Consider the following 27552-nt stretch of genomic DNA (forward strand, 5'->3'; position numbering starts at 1 on the left):
GAGAGGGAAATTCAGATAAGAGTTGGGGGGGAGGGAGGCAGGGGAGGACCGTGGGTGATTACCCCAGGCCTTGGAGCTGGCAGGGCTGACTCCTGCTGAGTCCTGAAGTCACGGCTATGCAGCTAGGAGCAATGTGGTGCTGGAGTGCTGTGGTGGGCAGGAAAGCAGGGAAAGTGCTGGCAGGTGGGCGACTGGCAGTGAGTGGGTGTGCAGCAATAGCTGGGTGGGAATAAGAGGCCTGCACCAGGGTGTCAGGGCCGGCAGGGACCAGAGCAGGGCAGCAGAATTACAGGGCCCTGGCCAGCAGGGATCTATGGAGCTGGGCGAGGCTGTGCCAGCAGGGAAAAGAGGGAGCCAGCCCACCTCAACAGAGCTCCTGCTGCCCAGCCTTGGTCCCCGCTGGACCATAAGAGGACAGGACCTGCGCTGGTGCCCTGAGACCAGAAGTGGGTGTATGGGTATGTGTCTGTGCATACACGTATCTGTGCAATGAGGGAGCGACAGAGCGTGTCGCGTGTGCGACAGACCCCACATACACACCCCACCATGTACTGCCATACATGCAGACCCCACACCACCTCACACACCCTAGCCACCCTTTCCCCCACACAGCCCCCACAAACCCCATACCCACACACACTCCACACATACCCCCACATGCTCCCTCATCCTACACCCCCGCAGCTATCCATCCCCACAATCCCCCCCACACACCCTCCCTCATACTCAACATACCCACTGTCCCCCACAAACCTATAGTCACCTCCCCATGCCCCCCAATATATAAGAATAAGACTTCATTTTAAGCTATTGTACAATCACCTCTACGTACACTATGCAAACACATGTAAATCAGGACAAAATTTTTTTTGAAATCAAATTAACGAATATTACAGATGTTCGAATTTTAAAGTATAATTTTGCATTTTTCTGGTTCTGGGATGGCAAAACCCCTTGCTAAAATAAGTACTTTTTAGGGGCAAGGGGAGGGACTTCTGGTAGCAAAGGCTAGGGGTTAGGGGTGGGACTTCCAGTCACAAGATGGCAACCAGAGTGTGGGGCACCTGTCAAGACGCGGGGTGCTACCCACACAGCCCTCAATGGCTTGCCAAAACTCGGTAAGTGGCCTTCCAGCCAAAATAATTGCCCACCCCGACCTACAGCCTGTGGGATGTTAATTCTGCCACTGCTCCCCTCCCAAATTTCCAGACCTGTGGGAAGCCCCATGGGCCAGACAATGTGGACCTGCATGGCAGACAGGGCTTGAGGATCAGCCTAGCATCACTGGATGTGTTGGCACCACTGCTACATATTTCACACACAAATGAGACTAATGAAAATGTGCTCTTATTTTGCCCACCTAGGTCTATAGTCAAGCTAGCTTCAAAACGAACTTGTCCCCTAATGTGTATTAATGACAAGGTCCTAATAATTGAAAAGAAAATGAATAGAGAAAAATTTCTACAAGAACAGCATTTAAACACATAGTTCACAATAGGTCCTAATTAAAAGCTTACAACCCCTTCAAATTAACATACCACCCACAAATAGGAACACACTAAATAGTGACCATTAGAATGTACTCACGGTATGTACAACACAGAGTTTAAACTGAACCATGAGGAATTTGAGTTAAACGGATTGCTGGTTTTAAAATTAAATAGATAGGCAGGTATATTAATGCCTTAAAATCTCTTCAACTTACCAAAATCACACAGCTTCAAAATATCATTGTGGCTTATTAAGAGATTTTCTGGTTTGATATCTGGAATATCAGAGACAAAAAAAGGGGGGGACATCTGTAATACAGTTGCTACCGTCCAGTTTTAATAGTCAACTTGTTAAACACCATTATTTAATTGTAACAGAACTACAACTATTCATACAGCACTAACAAAACAGATCACAGCAGAAAACACTTGAAACTAGTACAAGGCTTCAAATAAGCTGTTCTTTTCTAATCGTGCAGAAGTCACAGGTTCTGTATTGTGTTTCCTTTTTGAGAATTCTCCAGGGTAAGATGGGAAGAGTAAACCTGTCTTTGCAGTTCTGAATGGGCACAAAAATCAACACGTGCATGTGGAAATATCATTCTACTATCCAATTTATTACAAATATTTACCTTGTTTATATACAGTATTTGCCAGCTCAGAATTACCTTCTGAGGCTCCTAGTATTGTTCTAGAAATAAGTTTTCCTCTAATTTCTTAGACATATACTTTAGTCATAAAAAATAACATAATCTCTGTATGTACAACCTTAATTCACCAGCTACATTTTACAATGAAATTAAGGAAAAAAAATACTTTTCCTGTCTGTATTTTGATTCATTTTAATTATAACTCAATTAGCATTCTAGGTGAATTTTGTTACAGAAACCATCCATTAAAATGCTTACAAAGTCATGCAGTCAAATGTTTTATAAAATAAAAACATAAAACTAGAAAAAGCCACACATTACAGTGGATCAAGAGAAAAAAACTGTATTAAGGTACCTTTTAATCTCTTTCTATTGGTAATGTGACCCATGTAATTTTGTTTCATCATGGCAAAATACATAATCTTTACTTTAATGACCCTCAGAACTACACTATTTACTGGGCAAACCTTGCTTTATAATTGTCTTATTTTTCTATCCTTTAGATACTTTTTGAAAGAAACTTTGGTAATTTTGAATATAGGGTAATTTATCTGCATAAGCACTTATGAGATTCCTATTTTCATAGTATTTGATCTCATTCAAGTATCTGCAGATCTCATTGGAAAAAAATTTCTAGGCTCATTTAAGTATGATTTGTTCTCAAGTAAAAGAAAGAAAGAAAAAGAAAAACACACTGAGTTAACACAAAATTTGTAAGCTGTAGCACCATTCTCTTTTGTATGAAAATTACTGGTATGGGCTCATTTCTATGTGAAAAACTATACACTTACCTCTGTGAACAATATCATTCTTATGACACCAATGAATTGCTTTGATTAACTGGTAGATATAACTTTTTACTTTCTCAGGTGGAACTCCATTTGGCATTTCTTCTAGCAATTCAAGCATATTCTAAATGTGAAAAATATAGATATTAATTGTGAATAGGTAACTTGATCCCTAATTTGATTGTAACACACTGAAGTAACAATTATGCCTGCAAATCTGGCTGTGCAAATGAGCATGTTCACATCCAAGTAACGTAATCTTCCCCTAGTGAAGGTCTTCTCTCTCTACAGGTGAACCAAAAATCTTTCTTTATAAAGGAAAAATACTTAAAAACTCAATAATTATCAGGGTGTAAAGGCAAGCATCTAAAAAAATCAGCTAGGTCCTGTTTTACTTATAAATAATTGCTTAGAATTGAGTTCCTTCAAACAATTTGACAACAGAAAGTTCCAAAAAACAGAGCAGTTTATGAATCATCCTACAATATTTTATGCAGTTTTTCTGGAACTGTGTACCAATCATACATAATATGGCTTTGTCTAAATACCAAAAAAAATGCTTTAACTACATGCATATAGTACAATTCTAGTGATGGAGATGCAGCTATATTGATATAAAGGTGCTTCATAGTGGCATACATATTTGTGTAAGGAAGTGAAAATAAACTATGCCAGTCTAAGACACTTTGCACTGAAACAACTGTCACTCCTCCAGGGGTTGTATTGATTTGCCCATTTGAGTAGAAAAAAAAAGAAAATCAGATCCCGAATCAAAATAATTACACTGGCACAAAACCTCTGTGGTTACAAATCTCAGATTTCAATTATGTTAGCAAATGCCGGCTACCTCTCAAAAAGTCTCGTGCACTAAAAATGTACAGTGGAGATTAGCCTGTACTAAATCCCAAGTGAATGGGGGGGGGGGGAGTATCTGCTGCCAATTAGAATGCAGAAAGTCTTATTACGGTGGGAAGAAGAATCTGAGAACATCAGCCTTGAAAATTTGAAGTACTATTATGTAGTACGTGTGTCTAGCAGTACATATAGTACAACGCTCAGTAATAAAACTACTAGACATTATTAAATCACCACTTACAGTGCCTGCAAAGAAATGACAGAATTCTGAACTTTGTGTGGAAAAATTGAAAAAAAATTTTTGGGTATGCTGTTTTACAAAGAACAACCTGTAATTGACTTGCAGATTTACGCAGATTTTTACATGGACAAAGATACTGCAGCAAATCAGCTCCTTTTCAGAACGATAATGTCAGAAACACCTCAATGTACACCTGAGTTTATCAATTTATAAATACATTCAATACTGTATGAATGTGCGATATACTTTTTGTTATATTTGTATCTAAGATAAGAAGTAGTCACAGATATCTCTAGTAAGACACTGTAGTGGATTTAGTTAGAATACTGGCCACCAAAAGATACTGGAGATCTCAGTAAATAAGACTTGTCTTCTTAGTGTCATAACTGTGAACCAGAATATCAGTATCAGCAGGGTGAAACATAAACCTATATATTTAAGCAAGAGGGAAATGGATAAAGGGGATTACTTAAAATCAGACTTAGTCTAATCTGGATTCGAGTACTGCAGAGATAAGACTCTTCAAAGACAAGAAGTGCTCATCAACCAGCAGAGACCCTAAATAGAAACTAGCCTACTGTATAACATTTTCTTTAATTCTTCTCCCTCCTTCTCCCTTAAAATATAAGAATTGTATATTTATTTGTAATAGCCCTGAAAAAGTATCTATAAAATACAGGAGTATCCATTTTATACATTGTGAAAATGAGAAGCATTTATAAATTGTGAGGTGTAACTGAAAATAAAGATGGTAATAGAAGTGGCATTATGCAAAAGCTCTTCCTGATGTCTACATACATCATTTTATCCTAGTGTTTTTATCAGAGTAAAACTGGATCATGAAAATGTATTTTCTTCTTCAACTAAAAAATATAATAAAAAGCATGCAACCTACTACATTCTTTCAATAAATATTATTAATATAACTAACAAGATTTACAATTAGTTAACTAATTAGATATTTATCTCTTTTTTTGTATTGGTCTTCAGTACTGTTGACACTGTTAATACCACTTGATTAGCAATCTCAATTTTAATAAAAAACTATATATTAGAGGTGCACCAATATATCTATCGGTCACATATTGGACTAGCATCGATACCAGGAAAATTAACATTATCAGCAAGCAGGTTTTTTTGGCCAATAATGTCACCGATATATGCCATGTGCATGTGCGCTGCCAGAAATACAGCCAGGCAGCATGGAAAGCAGTGTCCTACTGATGGGGAAGGGGCAAGAGGGAGGGAAGGGGTGTGGTGGTGGGAGGGAGTGGAACAGGGGCAGGGGCAAATGCTGCCCAGCCAGGATGGTGAATGTGACCCCAGGGCCAGGAGCAGGATGAGTACTGCAGCGCGGCTCGTCTAGGGGGTGCATAGAGGTAAGGATGGGAGGCAGCTCCCTGCTGCTACGCGCATCCCTGGGAGAGGCATGAGGGGGCATGTGCCCGTCCCCCTGGATTTGTGTGTGGGGTGAGGGCAGGCTGCCCATTGCAGGCTTGGGGACAAGAGCCATGCTAGCCTCTCCCTGGCAGGGGGCTGGGCTGGGGCTGAGCTTAAGGCAGGCTCAGCTGCGCAGGGTGGGCAGCAGAGATGGGGAAGAGGGACAGTGCTGAGGCACTGCTGGCGCTACGGCCATCCCAAAATTCTCTGTAGCCACTCCTCCCAGTACTGCTACCATCCACCCCGCACAGCTGAGACTGCCCTGAGCACAGCCCCAGCCCAGCCCTGCTGCTGGAAGAGGCTGGTGCAGCTCCTGGCCCTGAGCCCACAGCTGGCAGCCCACCCTCACCCTGCGCACAAATTCAGGGTGTGGGTGGGGGGCATATGGCCTCATACCTCCCCCAGGGGTGTGTGTAACAGTGGGGAGCTGCCCTCCCTCCCCACTCCCTGGTTAAGCCACTCACAGCTCTGTCCTGCTCCTGGCCCCAGGGCCCCATTCACCACCCTGGCTGGGCGGTGCCTGTCCCTTCCTCTCCCTTACCATGGGGGCATGGATCTTCACTCCCCCATGCCCTTTCTCTCCCCCCCCCCCCCAAGACTTACCAGCAGGACACTGCTCTCCAAGCTGCCCTGCTGCATTTCTGTAAATTGGCCACTGGATTGGTATCAGCTGATATGGCTGGTTATGAATTGGTTATCGGTATCGACCAAGAAAATCTTTATTGGTGCACCTCTACTAAATATACAATAGTGGTGCATACATGAATGCAGTTGGAGTGTTGTTATAGCCATGATTATCAAGGTAATGTCTAAGCTGCAATTTTTTCTTTTTTTTTTTTTTTTTTTGGTGACATCTTTATTGAACCAACTGTATTGGTGAGAGAACTGTTGGACAAGCTTTCAGGCATCAGATGCCCCAACAGAAATATTCAAAATGAAGACAGAATACAAAAATGTATATTTGATCATTATGGGAAAGGACAGATTAAGGCAGGAACTTCAGAATCCAGATGTCAGAGCTATCAAGGATCTTATGGAATAGGAATTCATCCATCACCACAAAGTACAACACAAAATTTATTGTAGCCAGTGCATGGATACTATAGAGTATTCTTACATAGACCTTTGGTTACTTTATCTTACAGCAACAAGATAAAATCACATAATCATTTTATAAAGCTTGAGTAAAGGAAGCAGGTGGTGGTGAGAAGTCTTGTGACTCATTCAGTAAGAACTGCACGTACTGCTAGAAGCTAATACAAAGGAAGGGAAGTGCCACATATTAGGGGAAATGTTTTAACTGAGGAGGACTAGGTGGCCATCAGCAGAGCATTAGCAAGACACCAAATTCGGATTTCAGGAAAAGGAGCAAGGCCAAAGGAAGACTGCTTTAAATATAAGTTAGTATTTATTTACATGAAGCCAGGGGAAGCAGGGGGTAGAACCCAGAAGAAAGGTCTATTCTTGTCTGAAGAGATAGTAGAGGACTAATTTGGTCGCAGGCTGTTTCTCTTTAGAGAAAGGTGTATGGATTGCTAGTGAAGAGCCAACCTGAGGCCAGACAGAAACTTGTGGAATAGGTTTAGATGAGGTCAGGGTTGGAAGAAGTTTAAGTCAGTTGGTCAGGGGGAGTTTCTCCCAAGTCCTACAAATGTGTTAATTCAAACACTATTTTTTCTTAAAGCGGATACAGTCCTTTTTAAGCAAGACTGACACTGACATTTTCATAGATTCCAATACGAAAATCATAGTAAAACAAATTCTATTTTCGGCAACAGGATACATGGGGATACTATGTTCTTGTTTTGGAAAATTAGCTCAAGCTTCCTTCTTGAAGGCCACACTAGTCAACCTCACAATTAAACTCTCTTTTGAAGTTTGGGGGAAAATAAATGATTTACTCAACTGAAAGACAGTTCAGTCTATATGACTCCAGATTGTCTTATGTTGGGTCTCACATGACTCCTTTAGCCATTTTCTGAGGTAAGCAATTATGAATATATATATGTGTGCATATATGTATATACACAGGAAGTGCATAATGTAATATATTTGTAACGGTATACCTCAGACCTCAGAGAATGGCCAAAGGAGTCATATCTCTATCTATCTAGAAATTTTGTATTATATGTAAAAAATGTATATTTTATATTACAAATAGCATAAGTAATTCACACATATGTAATGCCAGACAGAGAAACTGTTAATAAAACAGTGAAAATTATACAAATATCATTAGTAAATTGTGCTATTTGTATAATTTTAACTCTGTTATTAATACTTTCTGTTTCCCATTTCTACATTAAAATAACTTCATTTTTAAAGCTCAAATTTATTCTTTATTTTAAAGCTCCATTTATTCTTCATAAGTTACTTGATGATTCTGCTGTGAAAGGTATCACACAAATTCAACTCACTTTTTCCACATATTCGAACACTAAGTACAGCTTTCCTCTTCTTCTGAAGGCTTCCTTCAGTTCCACTATGTTTTCCTGTTTCAAAGTGCGAAGCATTTTAAGCTCTCGTAAAGTGGTTTCTTTGACTTCTTCATTTTCTAGAATATAAACAAGATGAGTGTGGTACAGTAAAACTTGCCAAAGAAAAATAATGATTTTACTACACCATGATAAATACTAATGGCTACCATTAATATTTTCTCTATATGCCTTGGACAGACAAGCCCTTCAGATATTTTGAAATACATTAGTTGAAACTAAAAGAATCCTAAAGAGTCAATAAAAATGGAACAACTTCCTAACATCAACATATAAGTATCAGTAGACATTGACACAGTAAGGACAGTTCAGAGAACTGTAAGATATTTCTGTGATTGGGAACTAAATATAGCTGCCAGTTCACAGATGCAACTATAAACATACACTTCAAGCACTCTTTAGAAGAATAATTACTGATTATATTTTTCTTTCAAATCCCCACAGACAAAGCCTTATAATTTAACTTGATCTACTTTGTTGCTTGGCTGGCTTCTTATTGGAAAAGGGAATCTTTCACCAACTTCCAAGATTTTGGTGACATTTGCATTTACATGATTTTCACACACACAAAACTTTCAGCACAGTAAATTCAGTTACACAAATGTGCAATCCATGCACCTTAGAAGATATAAGGGCTAAAAAACTGACTCAAAGTGCAGACCACACAACACTTTTACTATGTGGTAAGTTGACTTTACTATGTGGTAAAAGTGCAGTGGACACGCAATACTTGCTACTACTATGTAGCAAATCACTTGAGCCTAGCATAAACTTCTTCCTTAAAAGCTGCAAATTAACTTTATTATATGGTGATTTTACAATGTAGAATGTGTCCCATTTATACTCTCTTAAACTATGCAAACCATTTCCTCCACTATGCACTCACCAGGCAGATAGTCTAATGGTATACTGTGGTCAGCAAGGTTGGGAAGACTGGGCATGGAGTAGAACAGAGTAAATTATAGATAAATGACTCTGTTGCAAGTGTGTTGTGTCCCTGCACCCTCAGTGTAGACCATGGATAGGTAATTCTAAAAAGTTCAGAATTTCAGTAAAGGCTTAGATCACTTCTTTTAGAACGTAAAATGACTGAAGAATGGACTGAAATTTACAACATAACCATTCAGTGCCCAGCATCTGATTAGCCTCTAAATGTAATTACAGCAGACAAGTTAAATAAAATAAAGAATAAATAAGCCATTGCCCTACATCATATTTTGAAATAAATCCCCTAAATTCATGGGGATTTACACATACACACTAAAGGCAAAATTCAACCTTCAAACTTAGTACATTCATTCCAGGTTACTAGCCACATACGTATCACTTTAATGAATCAGGAAAAGGTGACATGATTGCATGAATACACAGATAATTTACAGTAGACCAGATACCAAAGTGAATACTGCAAGTGGAAGAACATGTTCAGACTGGATTTCTAAGCATACACACAGAGACTGAGGGGCTGGGCCACACAAGGGAGAGAACGGCAGAGAGTAAGTAAACAGAGAGATGAAGGGAAAAAGAGGAAAACTAAAACAACACTAGCATCACAAAGGTGATTTTTTAAAAAATCAAAACAGAAGCAATTTAGAGAACTGCTAAGCCATTTCATTTGAAAGCAATGAACTTCTTGGCCTACATCAACCCAATCACCCAATTTCTACTGTCAACAAATACCATCTTCTGCAATGTATTTAGCCTGTAGGCATCAACAGCAACATAAATTACATTAAAGATCAGTTAAAATTAATTCATTTTTGTAACAAACTAACAAATTAGATATAGAATGCACTGAAGTCAAAACTATCCAAAATACTCTCTCATCCATTCATTGAAACTGTAGTAAACAACTGGCTTTAACTCTGAAAAGCAATAATAAGTCATGCAAAGTGACACCATAAAAGTGTGCTCGGTGATTTGTTACCCAATGGTGAAGTTAGGGAGGGAGGGGGGAAAACCCCCCATACAAGCTAGTCAACAAAGTTCCTGAAAAATGGCTAGCATAAGAATCTTGTAGAACACTCAGATATTACAACATAGGATTTTTCTTGAACAGTGAACTCCTGAAATATTGTGAAATATTTAGAAATTTTGTGATGATGCTTATTAAGCAATTCTTACACCAATATCAACAAATATGGAGCGAAAACAGGTTGTCTTAGTGACATAGCTAAAAGACTCGGGTATCTGACAACTTTAGTTCTAAAGCAACTGGAATTTGGATAAAATGCAACAAAAACAATATGATTGATCATGTCTACTCAAACCGGGAAATTGCATTCTTTGTAACCAACTGTATCTCTGTTGCTGTCAGAGATCCCATGTCAAATGGCAAAGACAGAAATATGTGCTAAAGTGTAATGGCTGTCATAGCTCTCTCAGGGGAAAGTCATTTACACAACTTCCACCCTGCTTGTGTCTCCTCCCCAAACAGCAGGTAGTAACTTTCTTCTGCCCACTTACTGATCATGTCTACTCCCACTCCCCAATCCCTGCTCCTGCCACTATATCTGTAGCATGTAGCCAGGCAATGCTAACAAAGCTGCATAGAAGATCAAAGCATGGATCGGGAAGTGGGGTTTATTCTTCTGTAATGCCACCTTGTCTGAAGGTACAAACCTGGCTTTAGGCGGGAGGTAACATTTTAAAGAATAAGAAATAAGTCCATCTTATGCACCATTCAAAACAATAAAATTAGTTATTGTTTTAAAACCATCTCTCAGCATGTGAGGTCTTGAATTTTCACCAGGAAGATATCAGCCCCACATTTATTTACATGACGTACGTCAATATCCCTTTGGTTCTTCAGGCCAGATCAAGACCCACTTCTGAGTGGCAGCAGAGTGACCGGTGCTATGTCAGTTCAGGAAATCAGGGGGATTAATACAGCTGTTGCTCATCCTGCTGCTGTGAAATCACATCCCTCCCGGGGCTCTGTACTTTGGACTTTGGTGATAGGCCCAGTCCCCATAAGCAGATGGAGAAAATATTATGTTGGGGGGAGGGGGGTTGAGCATGTGTGTTTGCATACACACACCCTCCCCGCTGCAGGTAAGTCTGTCATGGGGAAGTGGTGTAGGTGGCAGACTGAGGCCCCCGCAGTGAGGGAGGGAGTGGGAGAGAGGCAGGGGCTGGGGTGAATGGGGCCTCAGGGACAAGGTGAGTCATGGGACACTCGGAGACTGGGCAACTCATCCAGGGGCGCAGAGGGGCTTCCGCTGCTGTGCACACCCTGGAGGAGGCCCAGAGGGGATGTGCCCCCTGGATCTGTACACGGGATGGAGGCAGGCTGCCATTGGGGGTTGGGCTCAGGCCCTGCTACCACTATCCTGGAGCAGTGCAAGCCATGTGCCTGCTGCATGTGGGGCGCAGAGTCCAGCCCGCAGCAGCAGCCTGCCTCCGCCCTGCACAAAGATCTGGGGGGCATCTGCCCCCCAGGCCTCCCTCAGGGTGTGCACAGCAGTGGGAGCCCCTCTGTGCTCCTGGATGAGCCACCTGGACTCTGAGCATCCCATGACCTGCCCCAGCCATGGGGCCCCATTCACCCCAGCCCCATCCTACTCCCTCCCTCATCACAGGGGCCTCAATCTGCCCCCCATGCCACTTCCCCACAACAGACTAGCATGCTGTGCTGGGCAGTGCTTTACACACTGCTGGGCTGTGTGTCTGTGCATGCCCCTGCCCCCTTGCTGTAGCCACCCAGAACCCAACCCTGGGCTTCCCTGCAGCCCTATGTGCTGCCACTGCTGACCCACATTTGGGAGGGGGCTAAGCCCCGTTAGCCCCAGCCTTCTGCCACCTATGCCAGTCCCCTAATTTCTAGCCCCTTCAGAAATCCCCCAAAGCCAGACGACACTGTTCTGCAGGCCGTATCTTTGATGCTCCTTCTTTACATGAAGAGTCACAGAGAGGAAAATATTACCTTCACTGTCTTTGAATTTCTTGATGGCCACAATCTCATGTGTCTCCTATGAAACAAAGACAAGAAAAGTGAAATGAACAAGATTTTTCTGTAGGTATTAGATCAATCAAATAAAATATTCAGACTAAATACATTATTTTCACTCTACATTGCCAGGGGCACATAGAAACAAACAAACAAAAAATAATTAAAATAGAATCCAGTGAATATCACAATAATTAGGTGAACCAGGCTGTCCAAGTATATTCAGCAAATACGCTATGATTAACTTCCCTGACTTCAAAACACAAAAACCATAAACACCAACAACTTATATTCATAAAAATAAATTATTATTTTTTAAAGAACTGAGCACCTGGAGTTCTCATTATTCTGCTATTCTGGAAGTTGGAGCACTTATTTAATGGATGTGGGGCCCTAGCAGATGTTACATTTATTGTGTGATAAAGTGTAAAATGCCACATGTTTAGCCTATTTATGGCACGATAACATGTCAAACCAGCCACAAAGATGTTCCACATTTAACGTGGAACATCTTTGTGGCTGGATTACATTGCCCTTTAAATTGAACATGTGGCATATTTGGCAAAAGGTTGCACATTGACTTCAGGCACTAACACAAAGCAAGCTGATCAGCTGATGCACTTGCCACACACTAGCAAGTTGAAAACAGGTGCATCCTGGCCCTGCCAGAACTGGATGGCAGGATGGACAATTTTTGGAATCTGTGAACAAATTTGTCAGATCCCAATCATGCAGCTGTGGGGAGCCAGGCATCAAGGACCAGTCTCTAATGCCATGCTTCCCATAATGCCCTTTTTACTTGCTGGTGCATGGAGAAGCTGTGGGATCTCCACATGCTAGCAAGTTGAAAGCCGTGTCGGGATACAACAGCTTCACTACAGCAGTGGTCTCCAACCTTTTCGTGGTGAAGAACACTTTTTGTAAGTAAAGGGCACCCCAGGATCTACCACCCCATCCTCTGCCCTGCCCCCGCCCTCCCCACTCTATCTCCTGGACAAGCCAGCCAGGCTCTGACCCCACTCACCCAGTTTGGCCCAGGTGGTAGAGGGTGTGGCTCAGCCCAGCCACATGCATCCTGCTGCTGCTGCTCTGACAGACTGAGATCAACTGTCAGAGGTGCCACAAACAACCAGTCAATTGAGATCATCTGGTTGGGACCACTACACTAGAGGTTTGCAACATTTTGGAACCCTTTCACAGGTGGTATATCCCATATGAATATACACATGTAAAGAATTAAAGAAGAATGAAGGACTACCTACTTTCTATTATTCCATCTTACCAAGTAGCGATATATACATCTAAAAAGAATACTTCCCTCCACTTTTAAAATAAAAGCACCTTGAAAGATTATCACTGACTTCTATGGCAGACCCTTTAAGACCTTTAGATGAAAGTGAATATAATATTAAAAATTAATAAAAATGGAGCTGGCATATTTATTTTAACCTGTTAAGCTAAGCAACATTAAAAAGTGAGTCCATGTTTGGAACAAGTTCTTTAAAGCATGTGTGCTGTCTTCATGTTTGTCTAAAGCACATAGCACATTATTTTTAAAAGATTTATATAACAGGAACAACATGGCGATTTATCCTTTGATTGTCATACATGACATTTTTACCAAATCTCAGAAATGTTATGCTGTTCATTGGCCTAATTGGCTGACTGCTTTCTCTGACACCAGGGAAAGTAAAGGAACTCATGTGGAAGTCATTTTTCTCATTAGTTCCTGACCATCTCTCACAATGTTCTTGCCAAAACTTCCCCTATGTACAATGATCTGGTTTGAAAAACCACGATTACATGAGGTCCCACTGAAGTAATACAGCTGATCAAGAAACAACCCCCTGCTCAGATATTAACAAAAGAAAAAGGGGGGTGGGAAGATACCAAGGCTTAGGATATTAGGCTGCATTTTGAGAAATTTGTCTATATATCTTTTACTTCAAACACAGAATCACATGTACATTTTCCTGTGGGAAGCATCCAAGTTGGATGGTCTCAAATAAATTGAGCAAATTAATTTTACTGGTTATTACGTCACCACTGAGACTGTCTTTACATGTGCTCTCTAAGAGCCACTCTAAGTAAAGAGCCTGCAGCGTCATGTGTATTCAGTGTCCCACGTTTGAACTAAAGCTCATCAAACAAGCTTGATTTCTGAGGTTTAGTTAAAGCACCCCTGGCACTATTTTGAAGCATGGGGACACTGAATACATGTAATGCAGAGGCTGGGGAAGCATGCCAATTAGGAATTAATTGAGCTAATTAGGAATGAATTGCAGGTTGACAGAATCTCCTACAATGCATGCTAATTAGCATGTTTTGAAGTTGACGTCGAACACATGTATACATGCCCTGAGTGGCTCCCACATTAAATGTCCTATAGTCACACAAATATATCCCTTGACCTCATGATAATTATTTAACTTTGCTTTGGTGATGAAAAATAAAGTAACTCATGTTTCAGCTCTGATCCTGGAAAGACTCAGGCAAATACTTCACTGGACATGCCATGAGTAGTGCCATGGAACACCACAAGACTACACACACCACAAAAGTTTTTCCAAGTTTATGGCCATAAGGTCCTTACTTCCTCCATATACAACATTTAAAAGGAGACGTGCTTTCAAATAACAGATTTTTTTCCTAGCATGCTATCTGCAAGTCATTATTAAAGAATCTCACTGGGTTATAGAAAAGTTCAAACTATTGTAGCATTTAAGAGATTTTTTTAAATCTGAGGAGATACTGTTTATAAAACAAATTAGTTTCATCATAATGAAATAATTAAACAGCAGCATGTAACAAATTGTGTGTCTTACTGTCTAGGATTGCATATAAAATGTTATTGTATTAAAAAAAGCTTTATTAAATAATGCCATTAAAGAGATAAAAAATGAATACAAAAATAAGAAGACTGATAACTAAACAGCAGGAGCTGTGAGGAACTGCATTAAGCTCATCTTTCCTCCTTGAGATTTGACTTCTTTAATTTAAGCTTTTAGGACTTCTCACTATGTGTTATGTGAATTACAAGTCTTAGGAATGAATATGCTGTACTGGTTTTGAAAGATTCAGAACCAGACCTGCAAATGGATTTGGGCATAATGGCACTGAGCATCACCGCCCTTATTTGTTTAGGCACACAGGTCCTGGAGCACAATTACAGTCTTGGGTCAGGTACCTAGGCATGGGTACATAAACAAGTTATTATGGGGTAAAAGAAGACAGGGATTTACTGCGCTTCAGCTGTTTCACTATAACTGTTTAGTGCAGACTCTTATGATGTAGTGAATGAAAACTAGCCTGAGCCTACCCCTCACAGAAGGAGAGCCAAACTACCAAACATTAACTTTCATTTACTTGGGGGGTAAAACTATGCACACAGTTACTGCAGAGCAGTTAATGCATGGCAAACCCACGTCTCCTTCTTATCTTGCAATAACTTGTTTGTGAGCCCATGCTGCCCAGCAGTCACGTACCACATTTGGGAGCTAACTGCCTAATGCACCCAGTAGAAAATGCTGCGTGTCTTGAGCTCTTCCCCTCTTTAGAACTTAGGGGCTCCCACGTACGTGCATGGAGCTTACTCCGATGTGCTGGAAATCCAGCACAAGTCTGTGGACCATGGAAACTGATGTGCTTTGGCAGCCCTCCAAGTCACCTGTATCAGCGCCCCTGTGCTGACAAAATGGCGGTGTGGCACTCTGAAATAAAACACGTTCAATGAGCTTTAGTTCAGAGTGCCCCGCTGCCATTTTTTTCAGTGTGGGGGCATTTTTAATTAGCACAGCTCACTAATCAAAAGTGCCTGGTGCCACGTCCCAAAACCCATGTGAAAATGCTTGAGGTGCCTATGGCTGAGCTGGAGGAACGCAGCTATGATTCACAACCTTGAAACTGTGTCTGGAATTAGGTGCTTAAGCTGTTCCTGTCAGAAAACAGTCCTTTTAAAACACAAGTGACGGGGAAGCGATGGTAGTGGTGTCACTCCCTTTTTTGTTAGCAAGTTGTAGAAAACCAGGCTTCACGCCCTTTCTCCACTCAACAGGGTTTGTATCTACATCTCCCAAGAGAGCGCACCAACCAGCAGACTGTAAGCTATTCTAGTGTGGGAGTGTTCCCCAGCCGTCCTGTTGGAAAGCATTCACATTTTCTGGGCTACAGAGAAAGACAGAAAGTGACCCTGAACTTTCCTGCCTGCTAGTTAGGGCACTCACCTTGCAGGGGAAGTCCTGAGTTCAAAGACTATTTAAATAAACATCCCTAAAGGTGGACAGATTTTTTTCCTTCAAGGTGAATGCCCTCATCACAAGAGCACCTGCATAGAGCAGAAAATATCCTTTTTTGACATCTACAATTCATCAATTCATAATTTTAGGTGGGAAATTTGAAAAAGTTTTGCCACATGGTTTGATCTTACTCAGCTACATTTATTACAAAAGGAGTCTAAAGTTCAGCTCCTAAAAAGAAAAGTCTAGCTCTAGTATTTACCTTCACAACATGATGAGGCAATGAAAACTACAGACTGACGAGCATTGCACATGAAGCACTCAAAACATTTCCAGCATCAGTAGTGCCTTTAATGATCAAGTTGATCTCCATAGAGGACCAGGGTGCAACAATGATTCAGCATTAGAAAGGCATAGGAAAATACCAGCTTACAGCTGTCATATAACAGTAGATAAAAATGTTGCTAAATATTGATGTCCAAATTTGTCAGAAACTGAAGATAAGGTGCAAAATGCCTGGTCACAGCCCAGAACACATGTGGCCAGTAGGGGACAAAGCAGAAATGCCTTCTCTTTAAGTAGAGGGAAATAAGGTATCCCTGCAATATAGGGCTTGGCAACCTTTTACAAAGATGGGCCAAAGAAATGTGGCTCAGCCCTAAGGTGGCCACCAATTCTCACCTGGCTACTTTCCTTACTGTGCCCTGCTGCCATGTGCTAGTCATCCTCAGCATGCATTTCCCAAAGCTGATGAGCACTCTTGCACTCCCCTGCTGCAGTCTCTGCCACTGTGGCTCATCCCCCATTGCTGAATGCCACCAATTACTGGTGGCAGCACGAAGGGACAACAGTGGATTTAGTGATAAAAAAAAGTGACTCCTGAAGTAAGGAGGCACAGACTCCTAGAGGAGGCCTTCATTTCTGGCTCCCCCCATGGCACTGATCTCCCTGCTGCTGAGTATGACCACAGGCTAGGTCAAGCCTTCATGAGCTGAATCACAACTCTTCATGGGATGAATCCAGCCCACAAAGCATAGGCTATTGACCCCTGCTCTAACACTATTTCAATACAAGTAGACAGACGCATGAATTCTCAGCCCTGGGGCTGCCCTGTCTTGTCTCAATATGAAGGGAGAAGGGAAATTTTAGGTGGGAAAGGATATGGTACACAGTTCTGGGCATTACATTTTAAGTAGGATGCAGAACAGTGTCCTCAACTGTATAGGCACATAGTATTCTTCAGAAAATGCCAGCTCTTAGCTGTTTTTTGACTATGTAAAAATAATAGGGCCCTTCTGTTGCAAAGAGCTCACGAAGACCACAACAGAGCCCAATGCTTTTGACACTATGGATTTTTATTTGGAATTTCTGAGTTTATCTTGTGAATCATGTGTAAGCTGCACACTTAACAGTGCTAATATTGTGTTTTACCCTTAAAAGGATCTCACTATCCAGGTTGCCATGGCACTACAGTTGAGAATCATTGACGTAAAGAAACTTAAGAGGATCCAGAGGTGAGTACACAGATGAAGAAGTTGGGATACAATCTGTATGAGGAATATAAGGGTATGTTCTGTCTGAAAAAAGGAAAATAAGAAAAGATACAAGCTTTCAAATACTTAAAAGGCTGCCATAAAGAAGATGAAGAAACACTGTCCTCCCTCGCAGAATAGAAGTCAAGAATACAGCAAAAGGGATTTTGACCAAATCTCAGGAAAAAATCTTCCCATCTGTAAGAGCAGTAGGAGAGTGGAAGAAATTGCCTAAGGAAGATGTCCAACCTCCCTCATTGGAGATGTTCAAGTAGAGGGCTAAGTCTTCATAAACTGAGTTTCCCCAAAGCATCGGCTGACACCCTCACAGGGACGAGGGAAAACAGAATCAAATGGGAGCAGTCAGAAGAGCTAATCCTGCTCCAAGACCTTTAATCTCATTCTGGACCAAAGTAAATGCCTGACGTGAGAGAGAAAGAAGACATGCAGATAAAAGCAGTGAAGGTTGCTAAACTAAAGAAAAAATTTCAACCCCTTTAAAAAAGGGGAGTGGGAGCTGCTGCAACAGCTGCTGCTCACTAATGACCAATCAAATTGTTAGACCTGCATAATCCTCTAGCCATGCATGTTGGCTAAATTGCTCCAACACTGACCATAACTGAAGCGAAGTTCAAGTTTGACAAGTTTTAATAGACTCATATTGCTACAAAAATCATGCAACGCTTGCACAGTAACAGCTTCTACTGGTACCTGTTGTCAACAGTAACATTTCTACATCCTACATTAATGAAGTTGCAGTCTCCTGCTGAAATCCATCATTGTTTTAATCTTTTGTTCTTCTGCATATCCTGATCAACGGTGGGAGGTAATGCCAGAGGCTGCATTTACTGAGTTCTTAAGCAGGTGCATACTCCAGCACTGGATCAAAAATTATTGTTTTCAGTGGTGTAGCATCAGCATTAGCAGTTTCCTGACATCTAAGGATTTGGACTACTTGATTAGTAATACTACCTAATTCATCAATGAAACAGTGAATTTTAAAACATGAGCACACCTTATTTTATTGATTTTTGTTAATTATGCAAACATTTGTGTTCAGTAAAATATTTATGTAAATGTTTTGTTGCTTTCTGTTAATTATGTACAGTGTAAATGCTTTTACAATCCTTATATTTAACATGAGTCTCAGCTGGTTCCCAGAAAAGTCCCCAGTATTAATAGTTGGATTATTCAAAGAGTGAGTCAACACAATAAAGGGGAACAGGACCCTCTGAAAGAAGTAGCTATGTTATCTTCTGTTTTCCAAGATGTCATGTCTGCTAATCTGAACATCAATCAGGACTGGCACAGAAATCCTTAAACACAAAAGATATGCTGGCTTCATCCTTTCAACACTACTTCAATAGAAAAAAAATTTTCTTTTAAATATCAAACACAAATTGTGACATCAAGCACAAGTTAGTTATTATGTACCCTAATTCTGCTGTTCAATGGTATGTGTCCTAAAGGGCATTGGCTTCAGCTCTGAAGTCTTACATTAGATTAATATTTGTCTTTTGACTTAATTCAATGCCACAAAAGTTCATGTTGAAACGGTCTCATTTTCTGATGCGCTTAGCAAGCTTGAAAGTTTGAAAACTCCACATTTTGACTCTCTCAGTAATAGGTATGCATTTAATGTCCACCCCTCCCCCAGAGGTTACTTGTCCTATCTAGCACTTTGTGTCTGCCAGAGATGGTACCAGTAATAAAGCTTATCGGTGTTTGTATAAACATTGAATAGGTGAAATTAAATGCTAAAGGACAGTCATCGTTATAAAAATATAACAAAAATACTCTTGCAGCTTCTATTCTAGCATCCTCAAAAAAAAGTAATGCATTTCCATTTATGCAGAGATCTAAAACAATGTGCTCACTGACTTTGCAGTGACATGTATATAATATGGGAGTAACTTCTATGAACCGATAAAGTTCAAGAATGATCAGATTATTAGGAGCAGATCTTCAAAGTGACTAAGTGAAAGATTAGTTTCTTCATGAACAGTAATAAAAATGACAAGAAATATCAAGGGCAAACATGCTGCACAGGAAGTTAGCTGTGGCCCTCCTATGAGTGTTAATTGGAGCTGCCCTAAAAATTCCATAGTTACTCTAACAGTTTTAACTGTAGCATTGAGACACAGTATTTAATATTTTAGAGGTTGTTTAATCATGTCTTGGTTGTCTTGAAGACAGTGGGAAACCAATAAATAAACATAATTTTTATTCTCTTTAGGCAAAATGAAACCAAAAGCACATTACCCGTACAACAAAAATATTTTACAATAAACAAAATCTAGGATAGCAAATAAATAAAAAGCAGATCATAAATGGGTTTGTCCACAAAGTCTAGCTAACATACACAACATTTAGTGATTAAGTCAACACACATACAAAATCCACAAGTCAGTTAAATGCTTCCCTGATACAATAGCCTTTCTGAACAGAGAGAGTGCTGCCTGTTACCCTGTGTTTTACAAGTGTTATTTCATTCTTGGAGCAATAAAATATGTAGGATTAACCCATTAACTACTTCACAAATAATCTAGTGAAAAATGAATATAACAAAAATAGATAAACATTGCTTCATGATACCAATGAGAATCCCATACAATTACAAGTAATGGCTGAAATTAGTATGTGGTTGGGCCTCAATTTACATGGTATTTTTTTGCACAGTTTTAGTTATGCATGGTCAATTAATTGTGACCCTTTATTTTTGAACATGGTATGGATTCACTTTTACATGTTGTAGCGTGGTCACCTAGATGTGCAGATGCCAAGATCCGCAGATGTGCCTAGAATTAGCTGGTCGCTTCCCGCCACCCCTCTACCACGCTGCTCCCACTGTAGCTGGTAAGTGTGGTGTGTTGTGGTGGAAGGGGAGACGGGAGGGAAGGGGCATGGGGGGAGGGGGCGAATCAACTCCCCCAGCAGTGTGGGAGGGAGTGGGGCAGAGGCTGTAGCAGATGCTGCCCACCTGGGGCAGGATGGGCGTGGGACAGAGCTGCAGCTCATTTGAGGGGCACGGGGAGGCAGTTCCCATCACTGCACACACCCTGGGAGGGCACTGGGGGAGGGGGCGTGTGCTCCCTTGTATCTGTGTGGGGCAAGGCAGGCTGCAGCTGTGGGCTGGAGCTGGGGCTTTGCATGGCTCTTCTTGGCTGGGGCTGAGCCAGGCTGGGTTTGGGGCGGGTGGTGGCAGCACTGGAAGGGGACTATGGGGGGGCTATGGTGAAATTTGGAGTGGTAGCAGCCCCTCCCCATAGCCCCCTCCCAGCACTGCTGCTGCCCACCCTGAGCCCAGCCCCTGCCACGAAAAGCCCAGCACAGTCCCGGCTCCAGCCTGTCTGCCCCCACACACACCCAGACCCTCCCAAGGTGCACACAGCAGTGGGAACTACACCCCTGTGTGCCCTCTGGATGAGCTGTGGCTCCGTCCCACGCCTGCCTTGCCTTGGCTGGGCAGCATCTGCCCCTGCCCAACTCCTTCCTCACCATGGGGAGCACTTATTTGCTCCCCCAACATATCCACAAGACACCGAATTAAAAAAAACCCAAAAAAACAAAATCTTAGTTTGTCACAGAAAGTGTGTTACCAGTGTGGAACTTGGTATGAATGCTTAGGCAAATCTTAGGAAGTAGGCCACACCCCACACTACAAAGGTAGGTAACTATTGCCATGGTCCTTGTCAACCTGATCAGCGGGAAGCCTTTTTTCTTACTCCAGATCTGGATATCTGTTTAACTCTGATCACATGAGCAGGACCTATCAACCTAGTTCTCAAGAGATTTCTCAGCACTATTTAGGAGAACTATCACACTGAAGCCAATGTCCATTCTTTCCGAGGGGAGTGGGAGGGACTTGAACAGTACATTTAAAGGGGAAAAAATTTCTTGGCCCCAGCAGGCAACCAGTAACAACCTGAATATGGATTTTACAAATCTCTTACGTGCAAACAACTTACCCTGAGATCACGTTTCCTGTCAACACCCTCATGGGAATACTACAATTAATTTGGGATCCTGCTACTATTACAGAGTCATTTAATTCTTAATTTCCTCAAGGAAATTGTGAATATTAGAAAGTAACAAAACAACTCTATCACTGTCTTGTGTAATTCTTTCTTGGACAGCAATACTTCTTGCCTCATTATTACTTCAGTATTTATTGTGACAGATTCTTTGTACAAGTATTTCAATGTCCAATTAAAAAGGAGGGAGATAGAACATCCACATCCCTGGCTGGTACCCCTAGAAATATATATTTTTAACTTCTGTCCATTAATCCATACTTCATAATTGGCTGTGAAAATAATGGTTTAATGTATTTATCTGAGAAGATTATGTTCAATTCTCTATTGTTCTCAGGATGCCATCAGAAATCCCAGTTTACCTGATCAAAGGTTCTTCAACATCTAACACTAATAACATTCACAGTTCTGCCTTTGATCTGGCAGAGTAAATAATTCCACATTCCTCACTCTTATCTGCCTGGGTGAAAAAGACTGTCCAATAGTGATGCAGGTATGTAGACAATAATGTGGTTTTATCAGCTGAAACTGTGACCAAACTTTTTCCATTATGTTTTAACATGAAAAAAGCCATAAAAATAAAGAAAATGCAGTACTGAAATATGGTCAAATTCTACAGCGATGAGAGCATCAGTACAATCTATAATGGATAGAAAGAACAAACAAAAATACCTACCTGATTAGGGGAAAACTGATAGATGCTTCTATAGAAGCTAATACCTCATCAATACAGTGCTAATAATGGCTGCCAGAAGACTTATTATTTATTCTTTATTAAGTTTTATAAAGTTCCTTATAACTGTCTGGGATGGATGTGTCAACCTGTGGTAACTACCCATTGCGATGTTTCCTTACCAGCTTTGGTAAAGATATACCTATTTGATTTGACAATATTGGAGAGGTTAACAAAAGATATAGTTATATTTCATTTATAGTTCTCGGTTGTTAAGACATAGGGCATGGACAGACATGTATTTGGCAAGATTTCAAGAGGGGAGGGATAGCTGATGCTCTGAAGCTCCCTGCAGCTGTTACACCATAATAGTTATATGTGTGCACAAGCCTAGAGTGATAAAAACGTAGCAAAACTAACCTTGCTTTCTCCAGGGTTAGAGCTGGAGCAGTTTTGCTACATTTGGATAGCTCTGGGCTTATGCACATGTAACTGTTCCAGAATAACAGCTGCTGCCTGTTTCAAACCAGTAGCTCCCTTTCCCCTTTTGAAACAGCTCCAAGTATATGTTTATCCATGCCCTCATTCAAATTATTCTAAAACCTTGAAAATATAGTGCTCATTTAAAGCTGGGCAGATTTTACTTCTGGTCAAATGTTGAGCTTAATATTTTGGCTTTTTACATCAAATGTGTTTTTTTCAGTTTGGTTCTTAACAAGGAAATTCAGTGTCTCATATTTAGCATCTGTTGAAAATTTTCTGCAACACATTTTGGTTCCCGAACAATTACAATCTACTTATTTCTCTCTCTCAATTTTTTTTTGTGGATCTTTTGGATCTACTCTTTTCCTCCTTTCTAAAATTAGTTTAATAGATTTCATAGACATTAGGGCTAGAAGAGACCTTCCAAGATCATCAGGTCCAGCCCTCTGCCCAAGGGGCAGGAAGTCAGCTGGCATCAAATGACACTTGCACCAGCTCTGGGGGGAATCTATTCCAGGCCCTGGGGACTCAGACAGTAAAGAAGTTTTTTCTTATGTACAGTCTAAAAGTTCTTCCAGGAGTTTGTGACCATTAGATCTGGTCTTCCCTTGGGGTGCCCTGGTGAACAGATGTTCTCCCAGTTCCTGATGCACACCCCTTATGTACTGATAGGCTGCCACCAAGCCAGCCCTGAGCCTGTACTTTTCCAGGCTGAAGAATCCCATGGCTCTTAGCATCTACTCATACGGCCTGCTCTCTTGTCCTCTGATCATACTCATGGCTCTCCTCTGGACTCTCTCAAGCTTCTCCACATCCTTTCTGAATTGTGGAGCCCATAATTGGATGCAGTACTCCAGCTGCAGCCTCACCAAGGCCAAATGAAGTGGGAGGATGGCTTCCTGGGTCTTGCTTGAGATGCATCAGTAGATGCAAACCAGAGTTTTGTTTGCTTTGCAGCTACAGCATCAAATTGGAGGCTCATATTCACCTTGTGGTCAATCATGACCCCCAAGTCTCTTTCAGTCATGGTGCTAGCAAGCATAGCACTGGTGAGCCTGTAAGTATGATGTGGGTTGTTTCTCCTGAGATAGTGGTGATGCACAGGGGGTGCACATGCACCCCCTGAAAGTGCTGGTGCACCCCTCTAAGAAGCTGCACTCCCCACATAAGCATGGGCAGGTAGGGGCAGGTGGGAGCACTGTTGCCTCCCCTACGAGCACCAGCTGGGGAGTGGGAGCACCAGATGTAGTGCTGAAGCCACTTCCAGGAGTGCCACGGCTGCTTCCCGGTCAGTGAGTTCCAGTCAGTAAGACTGGCTGTGGGGGACCAACTTCCCCCCATCGCTGACTGGTCACTGGGGGGGATACATACCCCCCCGGACTAAGGTGGCACCAGTTGCTCATGTCCTGAGGTGAAGCACCTTGCATTTCTGTGTGTTGAATGCCATCAGGTTTTGATCCACACACCTTGCAAGCCTGCCGAGGTTGGCCTGGATTGCCAACCTATCCTCTAAGGTGACCACGCTTCCCCATAATTTGGTGTCATCAGCGAACTTAGCCAGTTCACCTCTGACACCAGAATCTAGATCATTTATAAATAAATTAAAGAGTACAGGTCCAAGAATGGAGCCCTGGGGGATACCACTGGTCACCATGAACTATGTTGATTCAGTTCCATTGACTATCACTTTCTGGGTCCATCCTCAAAGCCAGTTCCCAGCCTTCCCTATATTGCAAAGCCAGACCCTGTTAGTATTATTCTTATAACCAAGTTCAATGCACTGAAGGATCTTTAAAAGAAAAAGTATCTAGGAGATCCTTGGTAGAGCCTACAAAACAAGGGGCTTAAGTGCTATAAGTTTAGGCTAGAGTCACCAAACAGTTTCCTAGAATGAGATTCCTATAAAGTCACTTCATTACGTGACCTTCCTAATTTTGCTGCCTTCAAGTAAGTGTGAGAAAAAGTGAAAAGGAAGTCATATCAATGCATACACATTTTGTAAGGCACTAAAAATAAATAAAGTATTCAGATTTACAATTTGTAAATATCACTGGGGATCCAGGCTTTGTTTCCCATGGAAAAATGGAGAAAAACACAGATTTCCCCCGTTACCCACAGAAAATGTGGATTTCTCATTTTAACAGAGAAACCTGTGGATTTTGCACTATTACTAACAGCCCTCTGCAGGCTGGCAGAATGCCAACTTGCAAGGGGCTGGGAGGGAGTGGGAGGAGGGTGGTCAGGCAGGGGGCGCCATGTGCATGCATATATGCACATGGCCGCCAGGGGGCCTGGAGAGCTGAATTTTATGGCTTTGAAGGGAAAAAAAAGCATCTTTTGCTCTCTAGCTTTTTTTTTCCTAATTAGATTTTTAAAAATAGGAACAGAATTTCATAATTATGTCCTAAGGGCAACCTCATACATTGGAAGAAAGAGTTCTGTAGGCATGCTCTGCTACTACTTCTGCTCAGATTTGAAACCTCTTTAATGACATCCTGTATTAAGAGAGTAAAATTACTTTGCTTAAAATTTCACAGGGATATCTTTCTTAGGAATTTCTCTCTCCAACTTTCTTGATATTGCCCCCACAGGCTCAATATAGCATCAGCATTCTTTTCAGCTTGTTTCAACTGTGCTGATCCTCTCATTTAGGTTATAACCTTTTTTATGACTGCAATGCTGGCTGAAATATCAGTTGGACCCCTGGATCTCTTTTAGCAGCTCATTCATTTTAGCCTGTGTGGTACCTAAAGTCTTTTTCTTCCTCAGACTGAAACAGTTTGTACAGTATCTTCTTTTGAAGAAGGAACAAGCAGTGCCCCTGACCTGGCAGACTGTCATTTAGCTTTGCCAAAAACTTAAGGTTTGGATTCTTTCCTTTAAGGGAAAAAACAATGGATCCTTCCTAGAAAATGGTTGAAGACTAAATTTACAAGCCAGTCATAGCAGCAACATAGGAAATAAGATCCACCCCAACACACTTTTTTCTGTGTTTCCCCTCATCGCAGCTCCAGGTGCACAGTGGTGAAAGTATGGCTCCATATCTGACTATACATTACAGCAGGTGGGTAGGAACTCACTAGCGTGCAGAGAGTCTCTGAAGTGCCCAGCCAAAGCTGGAAGTCCAAACTAGCAGCTTCTGTAGCTATACTTTCTCCCTCTCTCTCTCATAAGATATATTCTGTTTATGTATTTCTACCAAAGGAGCCTTTCCTGGCAAAAATGCCTCTCCTATTTTACATCAAGTTCTTATATCACAAAGACAATTCCTTACTGATTGGCCTTCATTCTCGACTAAAAAAACCAATTTTCCACTGAAGACCTGCATTAGGCCTTACATAGCCTTCCAAGAACTTCAAACATCCTTATGTACAGTAGCTTTTCCGTTTTATTAACGGGGATGGGAAACCAGCAGTTTTGTCTTTCACTGGTGCCATACAGGCACACTGAGGGCGCAGACAGAAGTTACATTTGTCATGCATCTGGCCCCCGAAAGCACTCTACAGCTGTACCACAACACACGCATGGCTGCAGTGCTTTAAAAGAGGCCAGTCATATGACAAATTAACCCTCATCTAATAACAGATCAGATGAATGTGCTCCACTTTGGAGAGCCTTAGGGAACTTCTGTTCTCTAGGGTCAATCTATCGTGCAACTGGGGCTGGAATGCTGCAGTCCAGCTCTGCCCCTAATGCTGTCTGCAGGAAGGGGAGGGAGAATGAGCTGTGGGCTGGGGTATGAATGGGGGGAGGAGTGAGGGGGGTGGACTGGAGCTCCTCAGTGTCAGGGCCCTCCCCTCCAGCTGAGGTCAGGCAAACTCCAGCCCACAGTTTGCTCCCTCTCCCTTCCCCCCAACACCTTTCTGCAAACAGCTCTGGAGCTGGCAGTAGGGGGCAGGCCTAAGGGAGACAGGCTGCAGACAGGCTCCTCTACTTGGTTGGCTCTCAAGTGGAGCTCGTTTCCCCCATCCCTAACAGGCAAATGTCTGTTGGGTTGGGGGGCTAGTCTAATTCATGGCGCTTTATGCAAAGTCTGTCAGCATCCAGAAGCTCAAAGAGGAAGCACACGAATGGAAAGAAATAATTGCTATGGGGCATTACATTTAAACTGCACTCTTTGCATATTTCCTCTTCACTCCAAAACAGCTTTAAATGCTTGGTGGGCTGATGCTTGCTTTACACTGTATCATACCCTAGTCAACTCATTCAACAGTAGCTTATGAATCACAAAAGGGCAAAACAGAAACTCTCTACCAATCATGGATAAACATAAGAAATGGGGGGCTCCCATTACCTCAATTGTTTTCCATAACGTTTAGACTTGTCTGCTTAGTAAGTATGTAACCATATTAAAAAGACAGTATTGCATCAGGAAACGTGTTTGGTGCTTTTCAAGATATGGTCACTATCTTAAACACAGAACAATTTGGATTTGGAAGCTGACAATACACTCAAAGGTTTGGGTGGGAAATGTTGAGGTATAAATACCTTTGTACCAAATGAGACTCCAAATGAAGTAGGAATTATAGTGATAGCACATACTGTATCCTCTTAGGTATTAAATTAATTAAATTTTGTGTTTCTTGTAAAACAGTTTATGAAGTAATTTCAGTTATACTCTGAAGGTCTCCGATACTTTATGTGGATTAGCAATATATAGTCTATTAAATGAGGTTGCCCAGCGCTT

General features: G+C 41.6%; 1 protein-coding gene across 5 annotated transcripts in view; it reads right to left on the reverse strand.

Moving 5' to 3' along the window:
* Nucleotides 1-27552, reverse strand: part of CDKL5 (cyclin dependent kinase like 5) — a 133609-nt gene that overhangs the window by 68738 nt on the left and 37319 nt on the right. For all 5 annotated transcript variants that reach the window (XM_019529238.1, XM_019529237.1, XM_019529239.1 and 2 more), the window contains exons 3-6: nt 11885-11930; nt 7882-8018; nt 2932-3052; nt 1706-1765 (exon numbers count right to left, since the gene is read on the reverse strand). In XM_019529238.1, coding sequence (XP_019384783.1) covers nt 1706-1765; nt 2932-3052; nt 7882-8018; nt 11885-11930 — 364 coding nt within the window. The remainder of the gene's footprint in view (nt 1-1705; nt 1766-2931; nt 3053-7881; nt 8019-11884; nt 11931-27552) is intronic.

The sequence above is a fragment of the Crocodylus porosus genome, unplaced genomic scaffold (assembly GCF_001723895.1).
Source record: "Crocodylus porosus isolate Cpor-Errol unplaced genomic scaffold, CroPor_comp1, whole genome shotgun sequence".
Lineage (NCBI taxonomy): Eukaryota > Metazoa > Chordata > Crocodylia > Crocodylidae > Crocodylus > Crocodylus porosus.